Source organism: Hoplias malabaricus, chromosome 9, assembly GCF_029633855.1.
Source record: "Hoplias malabaricus isolate fHopMal1 chromosome 9, fHopMal1.hap1, whole genome shotgun sequence".
NCBI lineage: Eukaryota > Metazoa > Chordata > Actinopteri > Characiformes > Erythrinidae > Hoplias > Hoplias malabaricus.
Genome location: NC_089808.1, coordinates 3548167 through 3574102, shown reverse-complemented (window position 1 = coordinate 3574102; position 25936 = coordinate 3548167). Strand labels below are relative to the sequence as shown.

The window sequence follows — 25936 nt, the reverse complement described above, 5'->3', positions numbered from 1 at the left end:
TTTTCAGAAAGCAACACAAACATAAAAACCATCATAAAATATTTGAAATTGAACTGTGGGAGTGTTTTATGTGAACGGATACTTGCCTTAAGCTCTCTGCTAAGTTTGTGGAGTGTCTTGAACATGCTCTGTGCTATGTTTTCCATGTTTTCTGTCTGTAGAGAGGCAAATTGACCACCCTTCCATTCGTTCCAGTAATTATCCCAATGTTGAGCAATCTCCCACACCTGCTGCAGGTGGTCTACATCCTATAAACACACAGGCAAACACACAACTTTTAAGGGCAGCCATAAAATCAAGATGAATACAGCGCTACTCTCTGAACTTGAAACGACCTTCACGCATTTACCATCCAATCCACTCAAAAACACTTTTTATCCGCTCTTCCTCAATACACTTTGGTGTATTGGCCTTGCTCCATAAAATACATATTCTGTAAAGTCGATGATAAAAATATCTGCTACTTTTAGTGCTCTAATCTGAACGGTGCCCATTTTGTATCACACAATGTATTGTCATGTTACATGAGACAACGCTTAACCAAGAAGAATTATTTACACCTTCTCTAGACTCTGCACGTCTTTGGAGGTGGGCTGCTCAATCTTGAAGATGCTGAGGCCATGCAGTATTGTGCTTTCCTCTTCCTTCAGAGACTCTAGCTGGGCTCGGAGCACAGAGATTTGCTCAAGGGCTGCCTCTGAGCTTACATAACTGCCAAAGGGACCTGCACATGGAAAATACATACACATACATTAGCATAAATAGATAACAGTGGCTTCTGCTTTGCAAAGCTAAAGGCTGTAGGCAAATGCTGTAACTGGAAAGTAGGGGTGAGTATTGTTTTATAGTGTTTTTTTTTTAAATATTGTTTTACCATTCTAATATACAAGAACAAGTTTGGGAGAGACTGCAGGTTCAACCTGCCTCTGAGGCGTCACACAGAGAAGTACGAGGATAATCTACAAGGACAGGACAAATAAAATGAGTCCACTCCCCCACCCCCTCTCGTTTATAATTAACAACAGATTCTAAATTATTTTTAAACAGACCATCATATAATCAGTATTAAAAATGGTCATCTCTCAGACGGTAAATACACTCTTGTATCACAGTACTGTATATCATACAAACAACTCTCTCTCTCTGTGTGTGTGTGTGTGTGTGTGTGTGTGGCTCTGGGTCAAAGCCAGCTTCCTGTGGTGACCTGAACTCATACGGTCTGTGTGAAAGCTTTGACTTGTGAGATATACGATCTCCTGAACTTTGCCTGCAACACTGCCCTGAAAACACACACATTCACTTCCTATTTTATGCATGCACACGTACATGTGCAACACACACACACACTCACACATACTCTACTGTAGCGCCTTATACGATTTGAATAAGTGCTCCTGTGGGTTCTTTCCCAGCACTCCTCATTCGTGCCATCTGTGTGACTAGGTTTATAATGGGTTTAGTAAAACTTGAATTCACAGCCCATCTCACTGCTTCCAGTTCTAATCAACCACTATCATGCACCGGAAAACAATGATCAGCTCAGAGTATGTTTATGATCTCCGGCGGTTCAGCAGGACAACGTCACAGGGCAATCTATAGACGGGTCTAGATGAGATTTGAGGTGGGGCAGCTTGACTGAAGTGTGCTGCGAGTGCCAGCCCGAATGAGTGTGATATTTTTTTTGAGACTGTGCCTCGGTCTGGAATACTAATCTCACTCAATACAAAGCTGCTTTCCGGCCTCATTAACCTGCCAGAGTCAGCCATTGTTTTCCAGAACAATCCAAACAGACCCTCCATCCCCAACAAGTTGCAATTCCCTGCCCCGCAAACGAAAGAGCAAGGAGTTGTGGGAAATAACGTGGGCAAAACTCAAGCAGGTTCTTGTAATAGTGACTTTAAATTCAAACCGAAGAGGAAAATAAAATAAAATAAAAAAAGTGAAGAGAGTGCAAAGAGTGAGCAAAACAAAAGTTAAAAAAACAACAGACTTCACACAGCTATCTACAATCACACACAAGCATACGAACGATGGAAGCGGGAGATGAGGAGAGGAGGAGGAGGAGGCTGGGAAGCAAAGGAGAGAAATAAAAGTGAAGGATGATAGGAATAGGGGGAAGGAAATGTAGGACGGGAGCTTTGTCCTCTTTGATACTCTGTGGCACGGCATGACTTTGTTGCAAGTCCTGAGGAAAGGTGGCAGCGAACAGGAACGACAATAAAAAGAAAGGAAGAAAAACTTTTCAATCTCATTTTTAATAGAAGTGGAGAATAAATAGCAGAAAAAAAAAACAATGGGGGGCAGAGAGGGTGGGGACAAGGTGCACTCAGAATGTGTGATGAGTGAAGAAACCTGCATAGAGGGAGCGAAAGAGACAAGCAGAGTGAGAAAGAAAATGAGGGGAGAAACAAATGCGAGAGAGAGAGAATGTGCCAAGGACGGTCTGTAGACATGGCTGCGTCTCGCCCCTGTGCTGGCGAGCTGTCGGAGCACCTGAAGGATTACAACACACTTAATTGGCTGTGGCGTGCTCTTTTGGCTGTGTGGGGGGTGAATGGCTCTACCTCTCTCTGTCTCACTCTCGGCGGCTCCCTGCGGATGTGGAGGATAGAGAGCCTGCGGTGGGGCCATGTAGAGATGTAGAGGGGTGACCTACAGCTGCAAAACCCTGCAGAGATATGGTGCTCACAGTGGGGGAGTGCAGACAGAGCTGACCACCAGCCTGCAGTATGTGCTTCTCTTCGCACAATACAGATAACCCCAGCATCCGCCATCAAACAGCTCCTGACTCTGTGCGCAAGTGTGTGTGGTGTCATGTGTGTTGGATATAGGGCCCCATTATCATCTGTCATGGGAAATGCAGACTGTATATGTGTGTGTGTGTGTTGTCTGAGTTGTTTTTTTGTACATTTTCAGGACCTGAGTTCATTGAAAATAAAAAAACAGAAAGCAGAGAAAGCCTACAATATCCAGGCAGTTCATAAAGATTTTCCATTTATAAAAACATCTGTATGAATGTAAATATGAGGCTTTTTGATACGGTTTGTCCAAAATATAAGTGCCATTCTCAACATAAAATACTAGTTAACATTGTCCAGAACCTTGAGTTACCACAATGTGAAGACTATGATATACATACAGGGGTTGGACAATGAAAGTGAAACACCTGGTTTTAGACCACAGTAATGTATTAGTGCGGTGTAGGGCCTCCTTTTGCGGCCGATACAGCGTCAGTTCGTCTTGGGAATGACATACACAAGTCCTGCACAGTGGTCAGAGGGATTTGAAGCCATTCTTCTTGCAGGATAGTGGCCAGGTCTCTACGTGATGCTGGTGGAGGAAAACGTTTCCTGACTCGCTCCTCCAAAACACCCCAAAGTGTCTCAATAATATTTAGATCTGGTGACTGTGCAGGCCATGGGAGATGTTCAACTTCACTTTCATGTTCATCAAACCAGTCTTTCACCAGTCTCGCTGTGTGTATTGGTGCATTGTCGTCCTGATACACGGCACCGCCTTCAGGACACAGTGTTTGAACCATTGGATGCACATGGTCCTCCAGAATGGTTCGGTAGTCCTTGGCAGTGATGCGCCCATCTAGCACAAATATTGGGTCAAGGGAATGCCATGATACGGCAGCCCAAACCATCACTGATCCACCCCCATACTTCACTCAGGGCATGCAGCAGTCTGGGTGGTACTCTTCTTTGGGGCTTCTCCACACCGTAACTCTCCCGGATGTGGGGAAAACAGTAAAGGTGGACTCATCAGAGAACAATACATGTTTCACATTGTCCACAGTCCAACGTTTGCGCTCCTTGCACCATTGAAACCGACGTTTGGCGTTGGCGTGAGTGACCAAAGGTTTGGCTACAGCAGCCCGGCCGTGTGTATTGACCCTGTGGAGCTCCCGACGGACAGTTCTGGTGGAAACAGGAGAGTTGAGGTGCACATTTAATTCTGCCGTGGTTTTATGTTTTTTGGATACAATCCGGGTCAGCACCTGAACATCCCTCTCAGACAGCGTCCTCCTGCGTCCACAGTGAATCCTGTTGGATGTGTTTCGTCCTTCTTGGTGGTACGCTGACGTTACCCTGGATACCGTGGCTCTTGATACATCACAAAGACTTGCTGTCTCGGGTCACAGATGAACCAGTGAGACGTGCACCAACAATGTGTCCTCTTTTGAACTCTGGTATGTCAACAATAATGTTGTGTGCATTGCAATATTTTGAGCAAAATGAGCAGTTAATGAAGATTGTCCACCAGACTGCTCCAATTTAGCCATGAAACCTCCCACGCTACAATGACAGGGGTTTCACTTTCATTATCCAACCCCTGTAGATATGACTGCAAACAGATTTACTGTGTCTTCAGACTGCAGACTTAAGCTCTAGCAGTTTGAAATGCACTTGAGTTTTAAACGTTCAAACTTTATTCTGATTCCTGTTTCTCCTGTAGCTGATCTGAAGGCAGTTTTCAAACACAGCTGTACAGGTCCAACTGCAAACATCAGGTCTGGTATCTGTTATTTACACTACTTTACCTCAAGCTACATACAAACCACTTGATATCCAGATTATTTGGGAAAAACCTTCATCAACTAATTAACTACAAGTTTATTTAAAAGAAAAAATGTATGTAACCCCCTGTAAACCTTTCAATATGTTCCTTACACCTTTTCTTGTATGCACATTTTGAGACATGAGATTTGCATATGTTCTGGGAGTGCCCTGAGGTTTATGAATTCTTAATTCTGAGGTCTAGGGTCTGTCTCATGCTGTCCGCGATCCTAGAAACACCTGTACCTATGTCAGCTCAGTTCTTTCCCCTGAATGATGATTCTTACTGCAACTTGAGCTGTACTGATAATAGAACTAGAATGGCCAGCAAGAATAATACTAGCCATGTGCTGGCAACCTCCACATCCTTTGAGTATGAAACAATAGACATTTTCCTGTGCAGACATCACGAGCCTGGAACGTTGAACTGCCCATATTCATGGTGCTAAATGTAATGCAATAAATCCATTGGAAAATCCTGCTAATTTCTGCTGAACTGCTTTGAAGTCCTGTATTACATTTTTTATATTGTATCTTTGGATCTATTGCACCTCTGTGACGAACTAGCCACTGGGAACTGTCGCCACGGTGGGAGGGAAGTGGGTGGGTGTCACGGGGTGGGTAGGTGGAAAATTTTGCAATTGCTTTTCCTTTCATATTATCTCTGCTTGTTTGACGTCGTTTTTCTTTTGACATGAGCTCTGTTTGATATAAAATATTAAACTATCAGTAAAGAAACGTATAAAAAATTATAATTTGAATGGCTGTATCTGTGTAAAATAGTGATGCTCATTGTATGTATACAACACACAGGTGACTGTTCCCATGTCCTGACACTGTAAAAAAAAAATCAAACTGTGTTTGTAACCTGTGCTCGTAAATTCCTGCAGAGTGGTCTGTATCTTCGTCTTGAACTCTTCAGCGGAGAAGACGAGGCCACTCTTAAATTTGTCCTTGTGTTTCTTTAACATGATTTTGCTGTCAATCATGACCTGCTGGAACCACAGCCACTCCCCACTCAGAGCCTCCAGCATTTCCTGAACCTGCAAAGTGTGTGTGTGAGAGAGAGAGAGAGAGAGAGAGAGAGAGAGCGAGCAGGGGGAGAGAGAGAGAGAGAGAGAGAGAGAGAGAGAGAGAGAGAGAGAGAGAGAGAGAGCAGGGGGAGAGAGAGAGAGAGAAAGCAGGGGGAGAGAGAGAGAGAGAAAGCAGGGGGAGAGAGAGAGAGAGAGAGAGAGAAAGCAGGGGGAGAGAGAGTGAGAGAGAGAGCAGGGGGAGAGAGAGAGAGTGAGAGAGAGAGCGGGGGGGGAGAGTAAGAGAGAGGAAGGAGGAGAGAGATTGAGAGAGAGGGAGAGAGAGAGAGAGAGGGGGGAGAAAGTAAGAGAGAGAGGGGGGGGAGTAAGAGAGAGAGAAAGGGGGAGAGAGAGAGAGAGGGAGAGTGAGAGAGAGGGGGGGCGAGAGAGAGAGAGGGGCGAGTGAGAGAGAGAGAGAGAGATTGAGAGAGGGAGAGAGAGAGAGAGGGAGAGAGAGGGGGGAGAGAGTAAGAGAGAGAAAAGGGGAGAGAGTGAGAGAGGGAGAGAGAGGGGGGGGGAGTGAGAGAGAGAGAGAGGGAGAGTGTGTGAGAGAGAAAGAGAGGGGAGGAGAGAGAGAAAGAGAGGGGGAGAGAGAGAGAGAGAGACAGAGGGGAGAGTGTGAGAGAGAGAGAGACAGAGGGGAGAGTGTGTGAGAGGGAGAGTGTGTGAGAGAGAGAGAAAGAGAGAGGGGGAGGAGAGAGAGAGAGAGAGAGAGAGAGAGAAGAAGAAAAACATGAAAAAAGGGAGGTAGGGAATGACAGAACACCAGTATTTTTCATAGGGAGAGAAAATGGAGTCAGAGATAAAAAGGTGCAAAATAGAGTGTGAGGGTAAAAAACAGAGAGGTAATGAAGCAGACAAGCACAGAGAGGAGGGAAATCAGGAGAAAAATCTCAAGTCAGCTTCAGTGACAGACTTGCTTGAAATACATGAGTGTGTGTGTCAGTATTTCTGTGGAAGTGTGTGTTTAGAATCGCTAATGTCCTCTGCGTCGCTCACTTCTCGTTCCACAGCGACTTCATATTTCTCCAGGATGGCAAACTGTTCATGGATGGGAGGAATCTGGCTCTCGACCTTACTCAGATCTCCCTGCAGAGTCTCCAGCAATTTCAGACCCTCCCCAAGCTCTACCAGCGTCTGAGGAGGCTGAGAGAGCCTGGAAAACCACACACACACACACACACACACACACACACAAATATTTGTTAAGTAAAAATGCAAACTCTGATCCCTAGGGTGCCACAAGCAATGATGGTGATAATAAAGTTGATTAGACATTGAGCTGTTTTATTCAGAATCAAAATCATGTGTCAACTCTTTATAATGTTTATATGATACACGCAGTCGTTCTAGAATATTCCAATCCAATGTTCCACTGGTTTTTGTAGGGGTTTAGGATCAATACAGCTTTTCATTGCACCAAAAAAGAAGAAATATTTGCTTCACTTCATTATTGTGATGCAGTGACAGGAACAAAATGTAACAAAAACAGCAGAAAGCATAATGATTCAATTAATCAATACAGTTGGCACAAACAGCTTTGGTAGGATTTAAATGCTTATAGAAGGCAGAGAACCTGAAAAGTTGTCTCAAAATAATTGAAGATTTGTTGACCTGAGGCTTCTGTTTAAGCTGATGGTGAACTAATCATGCGTCCTATGTCCATTAAATCACAGAGTTTCTCACTTATATTGAGATGATTCAGTCCTGTAACTCACTTCCACTTTTTATAATGAACAGAAAACAAACATATACTTAAATATGTGATGCTTCAGACACAGAGCAGCTTAATTAATTACATATATACGTGTATATATATATGTATATATACTAAATCAAACTGACTTGGAAACCTAGCAAGAGGTTATGATACATTCTAAATAATCCAACTATTATTATTACTCATTCACTCATTCTTTGTCTGTAAGCACTTATCCAATTCAGGGTTGCGGTGGGTCTGGAGCCTTCCCTGGAATCACAGGGCAGGAACACACCCTAGAGGGGGCGCCAGTCCTTCACAGGACGAGACACACACAAACACAAACACACACACGCACCTACGGACACTTTTGAGTCGCCAATCCACCTACAAATGTGTGTTTTTGGAGCGTGGGAGCAAACCGGAGCACCCGGAGGAAACCCACGCAGACACAGGGAGAACACACCACACTCCTCACAGACAGTCACCCGGAGGAAACCCACGCAGACACAGGGAGAACACACCACACTCCTCACAGACAGTCACCCGGAGGAAACCCACGCAGACACAGGGAGAACACACCACACTCCTCACAGACAGTCACCTGGAGGAAACCCACGCAGACACAGCGAGAACACACCACACTCCTCACAGACAGTCACCCGGAGGAAACCCACACGGACACAGAGAGAACACACCACACTCCTCACAGACAGTCACCTGGAGGAAACCCGCGTAGACACAGGGAGAACACACCACACTCCTCACAGACAGTCACCCGGAGGAAACCCACGCAGACACATGGAGAACACACCACACTCCTCACAGACAGTCACCCGGAGGAAACCCACACAGACAAAGGGAGAACACACCACACTCCTCACAGACAGTCACCCGGAGGAAACCCACGCAGACACAGGGAGAACACACCACACTCCTCACAGACAGTCACCCGGAGGAAACCCACGCAGACACAAGGAGAACACACCACACTCCTCACAGACAGTCACCCGGAGCGGGACTCAAACCCACAACCTCCAAGCCCCTGGAGCTGTGTGACCTCTACATTACCTGCTGCTGCAACGTGCGGACTACACCCATATAAACACTAAATAAAAAAGCCAGCATCAGGGTAAAGGAAAGATATTTGAGCATTATACAGATCAGTTAATTTATCAACACATGAATCGCTCATAAAAATAATCATTAGTCACAGCCCAATCGATTCCGAAATGCAGTAGTAGAAAAGAAGCACACCTTTGTGCATTGTCCTGAAGGAAGCAGTGTAGCTCTTTGAGTCTGGAGCTGGCCATGAGGCTGAGCAGCTGGGTGAACTTGCCCTGCCACTCATTACAGTGCTGCACAAGGGAGAATTTCAGCAGAGAGCAGTCCAGCAGCACAAACTGCATACTCAGCACCGTCTCCTCCTTCTGCACGTTATTTGCCACCTCCGTGTACCTGCAGAGAGAGATATGGAATGAAGAGAGAGAGATAGAGAGGCAAGAGAGAAAAGAAAACATGTGTACCATTTATAAGTGTGAATGAGTCTGGAGAGGTAAATGTGCGACAGCAGCATTAAAAACACTAAAGGGCAAATGACTTATGAAAATGACGTTGTTGTTTGTGTCTGTTTTTGACAGCGCCAAACACATCGACTCGGATGATAAGTAAGCACAATTTTTCATGACGCTGATCAGTTTTAAAGGGCAAATAACTAGATCAGCGAAGGCAACACATACCCAAGTGGCAGAAGGTAATTAATGCCTGAGCATGCTCATTAAGTGCGTATAAAGCATACAAACATGCATGCTCTTTATTGATGTGCTTAGTGGGCTAATACGTTCGCACACACACACACTGCTTACATGGTTGTACACATATGACACATATAGAAATCTATAAGTCAGTGCTGTTCACCTATGCATAACCCCTTGTAAGTGTTATTAACACTGATCAATAGGGCAGAGGGGCATCGAATAATCCAGACCTTGGCTGTAGGGCTGAAATGTGGAACCCACGATACCATGTAGTCAGCTAAGCATTACAAGCCAAAGGGGACAGCCCTTAAAATATATGCGTACAGAATGCAAATTAAATGGAAATAAGATTAATGAATGTATTTACCTATAAAACAATTCAATTTCCTCAATTCATCTACGCTACACTGCACACTTTGCACAATTCTTAAACATTTTAATGTACGTCTTACTGTTGATTTCTTTTAGCCAGATCGTATTTAAATATGTGTAAATGTCGTTTAAATCTCGTTCAGTACTGCAATATCTGCACTGTCTGCTACAAACTGTAGGGATAACATTAAAGGTCTTCTTGATCATGATGTGATAAATGATGCAATTATGTAATTACATTTAAATAGATCATATAAAACATACCCAGTAACCTGGAAGTAGATTTACAATTCTAAAGGTTAAAAGTGAAGAAGAAGTAGAGAGAGGGGGGGGGATAGGAGAGAGAGAGAGAGAGAGAGAGAAAGGGTGGGAGAGAGAGAGTGGGGTGCAGGGGGGAGGGACAGGGGGGAGAGAGAGAGAGAGAGAGAGAGAGAGAGAGAGAAAGGAGGGGGGAGGGACAGGGGGAGAGAGAGAGAGGGGTAGAGAGAGGGAGAGTGGGAGAGGGGGAGAGAGAGGAGAGGGAGAGAGAGAGAGAGAGAGAGAGAGAGAAGAGAGAGAGAGAGGTGAGAGAGAGAGAGAGAGAGGGGAGAGAGAGGGGGGAGAGAGAGAGAGGGAGAGGGGGAGAGAGAGGAGAGGGAGAGGGGGAGAGAGAGGAGAGGGAGAGAGAGAGAGAGAGAGGGAGAGAGGAGAGAGAGAGAGAGAGAGAAGAGAAAGAGGGGGGAGAGAGAGGGGAGAGAGAGGGGGGAGGGGGAGAGAGAGGGGAGAGAGAGAGAGAGAGAGAGAGAGAGAGAGAGAGAGAGAGAGAGAGAGCGGGGAGAGAGGAGAGAGAGAGAGAGCGGGGAGAGAGGAGAGAGAGAGAGAGAGAGAGAGAGAGAGAGAGAGAGAAAGGGTGGGAGAGGGGGGGAGAGAGGGAGGAGAGAGAGAGGGAGAGAGGGGGGAGAGAGAGGGGGGGGTGAGAGAGAGAGAGAGAGAGAGAGAAAGGGAGGATGCAAAACTAGAAAGTGATAGAAGGAAACATTTTGGAAGAACATCAGAGAAAGAGAGACCTGGCTATGTCAGCATCGAAAGACGACACAGGAGGGTTGAGGCGCTGGTAGCGGCGGATGAAGGAGTCTTTGTTTATCTCCCATATCTCACGGTGCTTGTCCCAGGTCTTCAGGTAGGCCTGCAGGTGAGACGCGTTAGTCGTCATACCCGCAGCTATTGCAGCCTGGATCTTACAAATATCCTCATCATGCTCTGTAGCAGAGACAGAGAAAGAGACGGAACAAAACCCACTCGATTAAACATAACAGGGCCGCACGGAATACAGCATAAATACACATATACACACGTTGTATGTTCTTAACGGTAACATGACATGTTTTAATATGTTTGACATGATTCAAGGCAAACAGTGTTCTGTGTCCCAACAAAAGCTTTATTGTACATCTGCATCAATGCAGACGAGTCCAACTCACAGAGAGAAAGAGAACTGAGTGTACCATTAGGACCTGTACAGACAAAAGAGAAGAAGGACAAAGGTAGGAAATAGGGGACTGATGGAGTTGAAAACAAGGCTGAGAGGCTGAGAGGATAAGGGCAGCACACAATGAGCACAGGCTGCCCTTGGGGCAGAGAATGTTATTTAACCCTTTAAACAAATTTGAATTCTAAATCCAATGAAAATAATCATTCATTTTAAGGCATATGTAAAGGCAGCCTTCACAGGATATTGTTTACTGACTCTTACGAATGTAAAATGTTGGTTATAGAACAAGCATAATGACATAGACGAAGCATTAATGCAGAACACAATTAGCTACTTATATGTTATTTTGCATTATGAAAAATTTATGAATATTAACTAACTTTACTCCCAATGATACACAGAAACACTGGGATTGTTAAATGAGGTCATTTACATATTTTAGTCATATGTCAGATCAGCAAAGGTCAACCTCATGATCTATAATTTAAGTGTCATTCAACATTTAGCGGGCGGCACGGTGGTGCAGCAGGTAGGTGTCGCAGTCACACAGCTCCAGGGTCTTGGAGGTTGTGGGTTCGATTCCCGCTCCGGGTGACTGTCTGTGAGGAGTGTGGTGTGTTCTCCCTGTGTCTGCGTGGGTGTCCTCTGGGTGACTGTCTGTGAGGAGTGTGGTGTGTTCTCCCTGTGTCTGCGTGGGTTTCCTCCAGGTGACTGTCTGTGAGGAGTGTGGTGTGTTCTCCCTGTGTCTGCGTGGGTTTCCTCCAGGTGACTGTCTGTGAGGTGTGTGGTGTGTCTTCCCTGTGTCTGTGTGGGTTTCTTCCGGGCGACTGTCGGTTTCCTCTGGGTGACTGTATGTGAGGAGTGTGGTGTGTTCTCCCTGTGTCTGCGTGGGTTCCCTCCGGGTGACTGTCTGTGAGGAGTGTGGTGTGTTCTCCCTGTGTCTGCGTGGGTTTCCTCCGGGTGACTGTCTGTGAGGAGTGTGGTGTGTTCTCCCTGTGTCCGCGTGGGTTTCCTCCGGGTGACTGTCTGTGAGGAGTGTAGTGTGTTCTCCCTGTATCTGCGTGGGTTTCCTCCGGGTGCTCCGGTTTCCTCCCACAGTCCAAAAACACACGTTGGTAGGTGGATTGGCGACTCAAAAGTGTCCGTAGGTGTGAGTGTGTGAGTGAATCTGTCTGTGTTGCCCTGTGAAGGACTGGCGACCCCTCGAGGGTGTATCCTCGCCTTGCGCCCAACGACTGCAGGTAGGCTGTGGACCCACTGCAACCCTGAACTGGATAAGGGTTACGGACAATGAATGAATGAATGAACATTTAGCACACACTCTTGTCCAAAAAGTGACTTTTAAACATTCTTTGCTGTTGGGTCAGAAAATATCCTTAGCTAGTTTGTGTAGTTAGAAACCAAAAGACATCACACGTTTTAATATTGCCAAATCCAAAACTTAGTACAGATACCTCGACAAACAATGCTCACATACTAACCTTTGCCTGAATGTCAAATAAATTAAGCCTTTGATAAGTGCTGATTAAAGTACTCTAGAAAAAGCGTAGGCCTTCAATTTGAGCTTGAGGACAGCAAGCAACTGAAAATGTCAGATTATCTGGAGGCTGTAAAGAAGACATCTGCATGACTTCTTGACTTCGTATGGAACTGCCCCGTTTCTTGAAGGTTAAAGGGTTTCACTTTACACTTCCCTGGCTTGTTCCATCAGAGGACGTATTATTCCATAAACACTTTGAAATCAAATCATAGAGTTGTCCTTAAAATACAGAAGTGAGGAAGTGTTCTTTTGAAGACTATTTTGCTGAACAGTATCACGCACGTGACCTTCCGTAATAACTGTTTTTAAACCATAAGTTTTAGGTCACAATCTTATCTATCTACCTGCGGCTTCAAAACAAAATGACAGGCAGCATAATTGTAAGTGTTTGATGAAAGCGACATCGTTGAAAGAACCTTTTGAGCTATTAAACTCCCATCTCCACCGCTTACACAGTCCTGCCGCAAAACAGAGCATTTAAAAAAACAGACGTTTTTAAAATAAGGATGGAAATGCCTTTACGGGGTTAAACAGGGGACAAAGGATACAGAGGAAGCAAGATTAGACAGATGTGCAAACAGAGAACTGTAGAGTTAGAGAAAACGTAAAGCAAAGACTAGAGAAGTTAAGAAAGTATTAGAAAAGGCTGAAAATAAAGCACTGATATTCATGAAGTCTTAAAGGGATAAAGAAATTGAGAGTTGGCTTGGGAAATGTAGGCAGGGTGGAACCATGGAGAGAGAGAGAGAGAGAGAGAACGATAAACATGAAAGAGACGAGTGTGTGTGTACCGATGATGTTGTGGATAGGTTTCCTCTGCGAGCGCTTGCGTGTGAGCAGGTCAGGAAGACGCTTGAACACAGAGATAGTGCTGATGAGCTGAGAGCAGATGCTGTTCACTATCTGCGCCAGTTTCTGCAGAGTGGGGGAAAACTCCACCTGGAGAGGAGACACACACACACACACACTTAGCAGACTGCAGTTTTTAAAGCACTGTTTTAAGTAAGCCAGTCTTGCAGTTATATATTTCCCTTAGGCTCTGTGAGCATTTTGCCTCGGGCACTCCCATGTCAACTCTGCCCAAAACAAACCACTGACCCTAAAATAACGTCAATAAAGTCAAGGAAGTCAGACGAAAACTCTCTCTCTCTCTCTCAGTCTCCCTCCTCCTTCTTCCCTTCTCCCCCTTTAGCTGACTAAGCATTATTTTCACATTATTTTCTGGCCAAATACACACATCTAGGCCTGAGGGAGAGGTATGTGCAGTTTGACATTTCCACTCCTGTGTGTACGGTGCAGTTAGTGCTGATATGGGCCGCTGCTGCATTGAATAGCAGGAGCCTTGTCTCAAAGTGTGATTTATTAGGACTGGTGTGTTCTGTGTGCCCTCTCGCTGATGTATGGCAATGTCCTAACTCGGTATGTAAACCACATGGCCAGCAGATCAGCACATATGAGGCAAGGACACTGCTTTTGCTGTTTTGTAAGTAAAGCAGGTTTCTGACCCCCCCCACACTCTGGGGCACAGAGGTTTGCGTGTATCTCAGATATTTAAATATCAGGAAAACGGTAAAATAAACATGGTAGTGGTCACCCTTTTACAAAAATAACACTGTTATCTGTGTATGTGTTGTTGAGAAATGTGGCATGTAAAAATGAGGGAGTGTTCAGCACTGTCTGCAAACACTGATACACTCTGATACGCTAGAAAAATGTTGTCTTATTCAAATTGTCGTTTCACAGCCTCTCCCCCGGTCCTATACTCATTTACTGTTTTAACATCACGAAACTACTGTATGTGAGAACTATTTTAAATACAAAATACACACAAAATAATACAACATATATCAGTTGAAATGATTCAAAGCTTGTTCAGCCACTCCACAAGTAAACCTGCTAAATAAAGTTAAACAAATGCAGGAATTACTATTATTCATTCATTATCTGTAACCCTTATCCAGTTCAGGGTCATGGTGGGTGCAAGGCAGGAATACACCCTGGAGGGGGCGCCAGTCCTTCACAGGGCGGCACACACACACACATTCACTCACACCTACAGACACTTTTGAGTCACCAATCCACCTACCAACATGTGTTTTTGGAGCATGGGAGGAAACCCACGCAGACACAGGGAGAACACACCACACTCCTCACAGACAGTCACCCGGAGGACACCCACGCAGACACAGAGAGAACACACCACGCTCCTCACAGACAGTCACCCGGAGCGGGACTTGAACCCACAACCTCCATGTCCCTGGAACTTTGTGCCTGCGACACTACCAGCTGTTCCAACGTGCCACCCAGATTTACTATCATTTTTGTTTTTAATAATGACATTAATGGCAGTTAACTTGCGCATGATGGACATCATGCAGTGTGACTGTTCTTCTTCCTGGTGGGAGGTCTTGCCCCCTGATTATACATAATATCCAATCATCATTATGATAATCATTATCCTCTCTGCTTCATACATTTCAGGGTCGTGGTGACACAGGGTGAGCAAAGAAGCCCAGGCATCTCTGTCCCATGCAATTTCAACCAGCTCCTTCTGGGAAATCCCCAGGAGTTCCTGAGCCAACTGGGAGATATAACTCCTTCAGCATGTCTGGGAGGCATACTTATCAGATGCCCAAACCATCTCAACTGCCTCCCCTCAATGCGAAGGACAACGAAACTCCTCCAAGCTCCTCCCTAATCACCGAGATCCTCACTGTATCATGGAGTGTACGACCGGCCACTCATCAGGGAGAACTCATTTAAGCCTCCTGCATCCTCAATCTCGTTCTTTCGCTATTTACCCAGAGCTCATGACCATAGGTGATAGTGGGTACGTAGAGTAATTTGTAAATTGAGAGTTTTGCTTTATGGCTCAGCTCCCTCTTCACCATGATGGTCAGCCTCACAACCCCTTTTCTCATCACTCATGAACAAGACCTTGAGATACTTGAACTCCTTCACTTGGAGTAGGTTCTTACCCCCAACCTGAAGGGAGCGTGCCATCAGTTTCCGGGAGATAACCATGGCCTCCGATGTGGAGGTGCTGATCCCACACCAACAGCTTCACACTTAGCTGCAAATCGCCCAAGTGAACGCATGGAGGCCTCTACGTGAGGAAGCCAGAAGAACAAAACTGCCCGTCGTCTGCAAATATCAGAGATGCCACCTCAACGGAAACTCTCCTGTCCTAGACTATGCAGTGCCACCATGTCCATAAATATCAGGAACAGGAGTTGAGACAAGGCACAGCCCTGACACAGGAGTCCAGTGCCTACATTGAACAAGTCTGATTTACTGTCAAGGATGCGAACACAACACAAACTCCGAGAGTACAAGGACCATACGGGTCGCTGGACTGACCCTGGCCCACAGAATATCTCAGCGAACACGCCTTCTTCAAATCCATAAAGCACGTGCAGAGTGGAATGGCGTAATCCCATTCCCCTTCAGTCATTTGTAAGTTCCACAGCCCGTTCAATTTCCAAAAACCTAGGTTAGAATATTGGACGCATTCTCCTTTACAATCAATGGTACACTGGGCAATTTATTAACATGTGATGTACAGAACTAATGTATGGAAAAAAAAAGAGCACTATGCAAAGGGTGGATAACATTTTCACCATCAGGTATTCAGGAAAAAGAAGCTAATTTGTGGAGACTGACATGAGCAATTTATTCAGTTGTGAAAGCGAAGAAAATGAAGGTCAAGTGTGTAAGCTTTAACCTAACTTCCAACTGGTTTATAATTAATAGGAATAACTAAATCCTTGCCCTGCATTGTTTCGTAGTGACTGATGCGTGGGGTGTAGAGGTGGGAGGGTGTACCTGAGCGGTAGACCCTGGCAAGTCTTGTCTCAGAACCACCTGCACTCTGAACAGAGGATTAGGGGAAGTCTTGCTGTCGCCATTGATTGCTTTGGAGAGCTCCAGTAGGGACCACTTGACGTTCAGACGCAAAGCTTCCTCAACCATACGATCCATCTTCTCGGTGTACGTCACCCAGTGCTCCTGTACCTGAATTCAAACACACAGTACACAGTGTAACTCACCTTTTCTTAACAGAGAAGTCCACACGCTGGACGACACACACTAACACGCGCCAGCAATCAAGTCACGCACCTGGTCTTAGAGTACACATGCACATAATCACACCTGGAAACCAACAGATAACACGTACACTCACCTGCGTATATCCATGACTCACACAGACAAAGTTGCTTACAAGAGCAAAGCTGCTGCCCTTTAACACAAACTCATACACACCTCTGATCCATCATTGCGGAAGGTCTCATAGCCTCGGCTCATGATGTTGACTATATCTTGGTGTGCAGCTTTGATTCGAAGCAGCTGGCTTTGCTGATGAACCTGTTGAGCCTCCTCAAACTCCAAATCTCTGTAAACAGTTCTGCCGTCCATAAACACCAGAAGCTGCTCACTGATCTCTCCACAGTGCTTAGAAATAGCCAGATTAGCAGCCTTATATTCATCTACTATTAACTGCACCTGTAGAGGGGATGAGAGACAGACAGATAAATACTTATGATCCGTGTGGGGTGGAGAAGAGAAGGAGGATACAGGCAGAGGAAGAGAAAAAAGAACAGAAGAAAATGAGAGTTATAGAGGGTGGTAAAAGAAGAGAAGAGAAGAGAAGAGTATTTGAAAGTATCAGAGGTGAGAGTGGAGAAGAAAAACAGAAAGCACATTTGAATTCACTTCAGGACTTTTCCTAGGGGATTTATCTGCAGACTGTGTCTTCTTTATTTAACAGAGCACATTACACAGGAAGCATATCATTTCCAGCTCCTCAGCTCACACACGTGCTGTGCCTAGAATCAAAGGAGACAGGCTTTATCCCTAAAGCATCGGGCTTTCCTCATGCTGCACCTACCATTCAGCGTGTGGAGCACTGGCGTTACTGAGGCGATGTTCAGAGGGTTTGGAGGTTTTTTTATTTATTTATTTATTTATTTTTTTGCTAAAGCTGAGTCCATTTCATATAGAGAGTAATCTCCCTCTCTCTCTCTCGTAGCTCCACATCCAAGCTTCCATATCTGGATTTCATGGCTTTCATAGGATAAAGAATGCTGCATTGAATAAGCCTCAAAGGGAGGCTTTGTGTGTGTGTGTGTGTGTGTGTGCGCATATGTGGAAGTATGTGCATGTGTGTGTGTGTGCATATGTGGAAGTATGTGCGTGTGTGTGTGTGCGCATATGTGGAAGTATGTGCGTGTGTGTGTGTGTGTGTGTGCATATGTGGAAGTATGTGCGTGTGTGTGTGTGTGTGTGCATATGTGGAAGTATGTGCATTTGTGTGTGTGTGTGTGTGTGCATATGTGGAAGTATGGGCATTTGTGTGTGTGTGTGTGTGTATGTGGAAGTACGTGCATTTGTGTGTGTGTGTGTGTGTGCATATGTGGAAGTATGTGCATTTGTGTGTGTGTGTGTGTGTGTGTGTGTGCATATGTGGAAGTATGTGCATTTGTGTGTGTGTGTGTGTGTGTGTGTGTGTATGTTTGTTTTATTAAAAATGGGTAAAGAACCTTAAGACAGAGTTGTTCACACAAGCATTTCTTAAACAAAATTGGGTTTTGTGTGTGTGTGAGCGTACGAATGAAAGCAGGAGTCTCTGTGAAAGCGAGTGAGTGTGTGTGTGTGACCATGCTGGTTTCCAAGTCTCTTCTCCATCGTGTCAGCTCAAATATGTTGAAACACTACTCCTGTCCTGCTATCCACACTTCTCTGCCACTAAAGCTGCTGCCAGCTCTTGACTTTGGGCTTCACCGATGTCTGACATTGACTTTGACGTGAACCTGATCTTTCCCCCAGCTTTTGCTCTCCCTCTCACTGATGCGCACACAGTGAGAGACAGAGACAGAGACAGAGAGAGAGAAACAGAGAGCGAGAGCAGCCAGGCCGTAGTGGTGGCACTGCACCAAGGCTGGCTGGCTCGCAATGTGAATTCTGAGGTTGTTTATGCTTCGCGGTGCCTGTGTGGCATTTATTACAGAGGATGGGGCTCTCCCTCTCCGCTTGTGTGTGTGTGTGTGTGTGTGTTTACCACATCACTGAAAGCAACTGCCAGTTTATAATATATTTCACCCTAATACAGATGCTTTGTAATAGACAGACATTCATAGCAGGCATTCATCTCCTGTTAATAGGTTTCTGCTCTTTTTGATCAAAGTGGCAATGATCCTGCATACATATTGCGGTATGGAGTACAGGAATATTGTAAAAGCATTAATGGGATGTAAAGATGGATAACTGTGCATTAGAATCTTGGGGTGGGGTGTGTGGGGGGGGTTTAGAGAACATGAATACCTTACCTTTCAGTCCTCTACATTTTTAAAAACAGATTTTCCAATCATACAATCGTATTAGCATATGACAAAGCAATTGGCCAGCAGCCTTTTCTTATGAAGGAATGTCATTTGTGACCAATGACACGCCGACAGGGCAACTGAATGTCACAGGGGAGAAACAACCTAAATGATTGGCTGCAAAAATATCCTCAGACCAATCACAGACACAGGCTTCTGAAGCCCCAGTCTCTACTAGCTGAACATTTTAGCATTCCTACTGGTATTGGGATGCACACAAAATGTGGAAGCTTGGTGTTAGTTGATTAATAAGCCCCCTGATTATGACTAAAATATACTTATGGATGAGATGAATGGTTTTAATGAATGTATTTAGGTGACTGTCTGTGAGGAGTGGTGTGTTCTCCCTGTGTCTGCGTGGGTTTCCTCCGGGTGACTGTCTGTGAGGAGTGTGGTGTGTTCTCCCTGTGTCTGCGTGGGTTTCCTCCGGGTGACTGTCTGTGAGGAGTGTGGTGTGTTCTCCCTGTGTCTGCGTGGGTTTCCTCTGGGTGACTGTCTGTGAGGAGTGTGGTGTGTTCTCCCTGTGTCTGTGTGGGTCTCCTCTGGGTGGCTGTCTGTGAGGAGTGTGGTGTGTTCTCCCTGTGTCTGCGTGGGTTTCCTCCGGGTGGCTGTCTGTGAGGAGTGTGGTGTGTTCTCCCTGTGTCTGCGTGGGTTTCCTCCGGGTGCTCCAGTTTAATCCCACAGTCCAAAAACACACGTTGGTAGGTAGACTGGCGACTCAAAAGTGTCCGTAGGTGTGAGTGTGTGTCTGTGATGCCCTGTGAAGGACTGGCGCCCCCTCCAGGGTGTATTCCCACCCGACCCTGAACAGGATAAGGGTTACAGATAATGAATGAATTTTCTGTATGTAGCGTAGATACTGTGTTTGAACCATCGCAGTCTAAAACTGTGACATTACAACAAAACAGACAGAAAAACACCTTGCTTACTTTAACAAACGGTTTCTTTTTCCACAAACCGCACACTCCCACCTGTAAAAACTAGCTGACAGTCATCAGTTTTTTTTTTGTGACAGATTCTGACAGATTTGATCTTCAGGAAAGGTAAATGCTATTCTCTCAGTCATTTGTATTAAAAATACCGGGACAGCAGGTATCATTTCACTGTGTACTGACACATATTTGTATCCAAATCCTCACTCCTTTTTGAATGCAGTGTTTTCACAGGGATTCCCATTCTAAAGAGGAGCAAAAAGCATTTTAGTGCTTGTTCCACTAGTGCTCTAAACGTGCCTCTATTCTAAACAGCTTTCTATGTGCTCTCATAATACTATTCTGAATCCCTTTAAGGCTCTGCTTTACAACCCATTAAACTGAAGGCTTAAATTCGGCTTTGCTGGCTTCATATAATAAAAGATGTCACCAGGCAGTTGTGGTAACACACAGTCCACTGCAGCTTGATGCTTTCTGTAGCTGTTATAACCATGTCTGCTTCTAGGCCCACAACGCCTGAGGTGACTACAAACCATCTAATCACGCACCTCTAAGTACTGTCCTACCACAGTCACACAAACCACAAACTCGACTCAACTGATAAATTCACAGTCTCTGCTGTGTACACTGATGGTAAAAATATAGGCTGGAGTTTAAATTTGTAATACAATGCTGAGTGCCCATGCTGCGAGGATATAGGAAGGTTCGACACCATTCCACACAGAGATACAGGAAGGTTCGACACCATTCCACACAGAGATACAGGAAGGTTCGACACCATTCCACATAGGGATACAGGAAGGTTCGACACCATTCCACACAGAGATATAGGAAGGTTCGACACCATTCCACATAGGGATACAGGAAGGTTCGACACCATTCCACATAGGGATACAGGAAGGTTCGACACCATTCAACACAAGGATATAAGAAGGTTCGACACCATTCCACACAGAGATATAGGAAGGTTCGACACCATTCCACACAGAGATATAGGAAGGTTCAACACCATTCCACATAGGGATACAGGAAGGTTCGACACCATTCCACACAGAGATATAGGAAGGTTCGACACCATTCCACACAGGGATACAGGAAGGTTCGACACCATTCCACACAGAGATATAGGAAGGTTCGACACCATTCCACACAGAGATATAGGAAGGTTCGACACCATTCCACACAGGAATATAGGAAGGTTCGACACCATTCCACACAGAGATACAGGAAGGTTCGACACCATTCCACACAGGAATATAGGAAGGTTCGACACCATTCCACACAGGGATATAGGAAGGTTCGACACCATTCCACATAGGGATATAGGAAGGTTCGACACCATTCAACACAAGGATATAAGAAGGTTCGACACCATTCCACACAGAGATATAGGAAGGTTCAACACCATTCCACACAGGGATACAGGAAGGTTCGACACCATTCCACACAGGGATACAAGAAGGTTCGACACCATTCCACACAGGGATACAAGAAGGTTCGACACCATTCCACACAGGGATACAGGAAGGTTCGACACCATTCCACACAGGGATACAGGAAGGTTCGACACCATTCCACACAGGGATACAGGAAGGTTCGACACCATTCCACACAGGGATACAAGAAGGTTCGACACCATTCCACACAGGGATACAAGAAGGTTCGACACCATTCCACACAAGGATACAGGAAGGTTCGACACCATTCCACACAGAGATATAGGAAGGTTAGACACAGATAACACTGTTACTAATTCCCTTTTCATATTTTTGACTTGAGGGCTACAATTATTTATTATACTTATATTATTATATATTTATGTTAGAACATTCAAGTTCAGGTGCATTCTAAAATCCATTTAGGCTGCGAATTGTGTGCGAGCATCAGTGAAGGCACTGGAACCTATTCGAGTTGTGTAGGAGACAAATCTGTGTTTGTAAGTGGGTTCGTGGCTGCTGACCTTGCTGGCATGAAATCTGCACTCGCTGATGAAGAAGTTGGATGCTTCTTTAGAGGACCACAGCAATTTGGACAGGCCTGGCTGGATCTTCTTATCCAGAAAACGTATCCGCTCCCGAAACAGGCCCAGCGCATCAGCGGGAAGGGTTGTGATGATCCTGAGGTAGCATACAAATGTTCTGTACATTAATCCAAAGGAATACGTATACAGATTAATTCTATTTAGCACTTTAGCATTAAGGCAATTTGAACAGCGCTTTTAGAAAGACGAAATACAATTTCATGAAAATAAGAACAACAGTGATTTAATGTTTGGTTAATAGGTTTCTGCTGAAAATTATTTTTGAGAGAATGCCGTCTATGGGGAAATGCTTGTTTGGCTTTTGTTGGGTTTAAGTGTTTACTTCCAGCTGGCATCTCTACAATGCATTAAATGTGGTGACAATACCGGTGCTGATGATTCACTGGGTCTCTCTAAACACTACAATGGGTACTTGAATCTGAAGTGGCACTGTTGTATTTGTGTGTGTGTGTGTGTGTGTGTGTGTGTGTGTGTGTGTGTATGAGAGTGTGCTTGTGTGAGTGTGTGTTGAAAAGCTTATTTGAGCAGGGTAGGATGTTATTATACACTACTAAGTGGGTCCGGAACATGAGTGTGAGTTGTTTTATACCTGAGGACACAAGTGTGCAAGACCATTTTATTTTATGCGAGAGTGAGTGTTTGTGGAAAACTTACAAAACAACCCAAGTGTGCAATGAAAACCTTGAATACTCCTTCGGAATGATGAATTACAAACGAACAATCCTGTCTAAGGTTGGAGATATGTGGAGTGGATGATTATTATGATTCTGCAGGGTACTGACAAATTATATTCCCTGTGTAACTTGCAGTGTGTGAGGCAGAGTGAGAGCTGTAGCTTATCTTAATTGAAGTTCCCTGACTGGGGAACATGTTAAAAGCACAGGTTTAGAGCGTAGCGGTGCCACCAGTTTTTGTGATTCAGGTCTCAGCTGGGCAAACTACAACTGGTCTTGAATCTCGAAAGGACTCCCAAAGGACTAAAGCATCATACTTTCTCCTACACAGTATACATTTGCCTGACTGGTTTAATACATGTAATATATAGAAATGAGACATTTTCAGCAATTTCATGACCTCAAATTTAAATCTAGTTTAAACCTTTCTACGTTTTTTTTAACGATCCGTGGAAACTCTGATTATGCGTTAGAATAAATCATTTTTAGAGGGTGGCACGGTGGCGCAGCAGGTAGTGTCGCAGTCACACAACTCCCGAGACCTGCAAGTCACGCTCTGGCTGACTGTCTGTGAGGGGTTTGGTGTGTTCTTCCCCGTGTGGTTCAAAAACACACGTTGGTAGGTGGATTGGCGACTTAAAAAAAAGTATCCATAGATGTGAGTGAGTGTGTGTCGCCCTGTGAAGGACTGGCGCCCCCTCCAGGGTGTGTTCCTGCCTTGTGCCCTATAAATAGAAACCGTAGGAATGTAAAAAAGAATGCAGTTACGTATTTGGTGCATCTCAAAGAAGCTGAGTCTTTCGGAAATTAAAATGGGTAGGGGTTCAGGAGTCTATGAAAGACTGAGCAGGCAAATGGTGCAATTAATGAAGAACAACTTTTCTTAACAGCAAAGATCTTGAAGTTTTAACCACCTACTGTACCTAATAAAGGGTCAGGTCTATTATTAAAATCTGGATAAAAATCTGTATGCAAATGACAAGGCCCAAAACAATATTGGGAAAAAAAAACCTTTTTAAAATCCTAAAAAAAGCTTTTTCATCCTTTTTAGGATGTTCAGAAATGCTCTATAGTGGTGCAAAAGGATGTACCCTGTATTTAACAGTGTACTGTATTTAAAAGTGTGGGGTAAGATGAGATGTTTTTACTTGTGTGTGGTCCTCAACATAAGGGAAAAATATACAAAAAATGCTGAAATAAAATGAAATAGAAACTGAACAGAATGCATCCATAAGAAAAATATAGCTTTTTATACAGTGTCCCTGAGCCTCATTTTGCCCGAGGTTATCTACAAGATAGGAGTCGCCATCTTGGGGTAAACTGACCGTTTAACTGAATCTGAATCTTAAAGATATTTTAACTCTTTCAAAAACAAATAAATATTTATTTCTCTCTTTGACGTGAACTTAAAACACATAAAATCAAATGAATGAAGAATTTCAATATCGTTAATTGTTTGTATTTTTGATCGTTAAAGTTTTAAACAAACTAAAGTTCAATAAAACCCTATAAAAAAGTCATTGAAACTAAAAAAAACCATATTAGTCAAAAGACTAAGTCTAAAATGAAATCAGAAAGTGCGGCCCAAATTAACACTGGCGTTGATGAATACCAAATGCAGAAAAAAAAAAAAACGTAACAATTAAAATACCAGCACAAATGACTCTTTAACGTTCCATTTATCAAGGATGCGCATTTTGGCTTATAACCACCATTTTGGAATTAAACTAGCTAGCTTACCTATTCAGGCTAAAATGTAGCTAACTGACTGTGTAAATATATTTATATCTGATACGCTACAATTCTAGTTTGTTGGGTTACATGGGTGGTCCAAAAATGTAAGGTCACATGACCGTGAAAGTGCATGATCGGAGAGGGTCCACTCGCCCACTGGCTCTTCTCACCCCAGTGTGTATACTAAAGTGTAGAGACATGTGCAGACCTGTTGTAGTCTCTAACCACCAGCAGGACGTTCTCCCTCATGGTTCGTAGGTTCTCTCTGCGTTGGTAAATTTCAGACACATAGTGAGGAATCTCGAACTGCAGCCGCTCCCAGTAATGAATCTCATTAAACATCTTCAGCAGGTTCCTGCACAAGTCACACAAACCTGTCAGCCTCATACAAATGAACCCGGGCCCAATGCGTGTGTGTTTGTGTTTAGGTTAGCGAGTGAGTGTTTGTGCAAGAGGAAAGTGAACGTAACATGAACCGCAGCTGATGATGTCTAAAGCCATAACTCTCTAATTAAGCCCCAAATCCGAGACAAAATTGTCATTGTCCAGAACAGCTGAACCAAAGAGGAATTTGGCTTTTTATATGCAAGCTCTAACTGCTTCCAGCTATACAGACATGATGGAGGCTGCCTCCAACTGAGTCTGTGTGTGCATAAGTATGTGGAGGCACATACTTGTCGAAGTTGATGTCCAGCATGCCTGGTTTTTCTTTGCAGCGAATCAAGAGATTCTGCTCGAGTTTTTTTAAGCTCTGCCGGTCCAGACTCTGGCTCCACGCACTGAACATCCGCCTGATCAGCTCGTCCAGCGTCTGCACCAACTGTTCATGCGCCACGCGCACTTCCTCACCACTGCCAATCTGAGGCATGAAGTGGGCACGCTGCAGGACCTAAATAGTTTAAGGAACATACATACACACACACACACACACACACACACACACACGATTGTATATAAATTATACACATAGTATGCGCATATATATGTCTTTATATAACACTGAGACTGAATTTAAGACTGAAACAGATATAATAATCCTTAAAGTAAATCTGTGTAAAAGCACATTGGGGGGAAACCACAACAACAAAACAGGATGTTTGCTGATGGTTAGTTGCTCTGTAAAGACATAATGTGGGGTATCTTCTGCAGGCCGGTCTCAAACTCCTGTACCATTAAAAACGTTCAGTCTATAAACACACACACACACACAGATGAGAGAATTAAACACATCAGTCAACGAATCAAAATGAACAAGTTTACAAACATGTAACATTTGTTCAGGAAACTCAGAAAGACAAAAGACATCCGAGGCCCCAAACACAATCTAAAACACACCATCACACAACTAAATCAAAAACATTATGCACACTAATCCACACATGTAAACGCACTTCACTTCACCTCACCCAAACACACACGCTAAGCTTGTAAACTGCATGAGGTTTAGAAATTGCCCAGACTGCACTCCTCATACGGTTGACATTAATCTTTGAATCCTGCCTTCTATTTGTTTCTAAAGGGGATTTTTTTTTCTGCCATCTGTAATGTGCAGAAAATGCAAGCAAATCAAATCTGTGTACAATTAAGGCCCTCTCCTGGTCCTAACTGTGTTCTAAATGAAGGCGGAAAACTGAATTTAAACACAGTGGAGAGCCAGAGAGGTAGAGGGAGAAGAGGGGTAAAGAGGGAAGGACACAGCAAGAG

The 25936-nt window shown here is 44.4% G+C and overlaps 1 protein-coding gene across 1 annotated transcript in view; it reads right to left on the bottom strand.

Annotated features, from left to right (window-relative positions):
- Positions 1–25936, bottom strand: part of dnah2 (dynein, axonemal, heavy chain 2) — a 208028-nt gene that overhangs the window by 131703 nt on the left and 50389 nt on the right. The window contains exons 14-25 of the mRNA XM_066680491.1: positions 24907–25121; positions 24441–24587; positions 21744–21900; positions 16735–16974; positions 16297–16485; positions 13263–13410; positions 10507–10699; positions 8589–8789; positions 6632–6788; positions 5431–5605; positions 561–724; positions 87–248 (exon numbers count right to left, since the gene is read on the bottom strand). Of these exons, the coding sequence (XP_066536588.1) occupies positions 87–248; positions 561–724; positions 5431–5605; positions 6632–6788; positions 8589–8789; positions 10507–10699; positions 13263–13410; positions 16297–16485; positions 16735–16974; positions 21744–21900; positions 24441–24587; positions 24907–25121 (2148 nt within the window). The remainder of the gene's footprint in view (positions 1–86; positions 249–560; positions 725–5430; positions 5606–6631; positions 6789–8588; positions 8790–10506; positions 10700–13262; positions 13411–16296; positions 16486–16734; positions 16975–21743; positions 21901–24440; positions 24588–24906; positions 25122–25936) is intronic.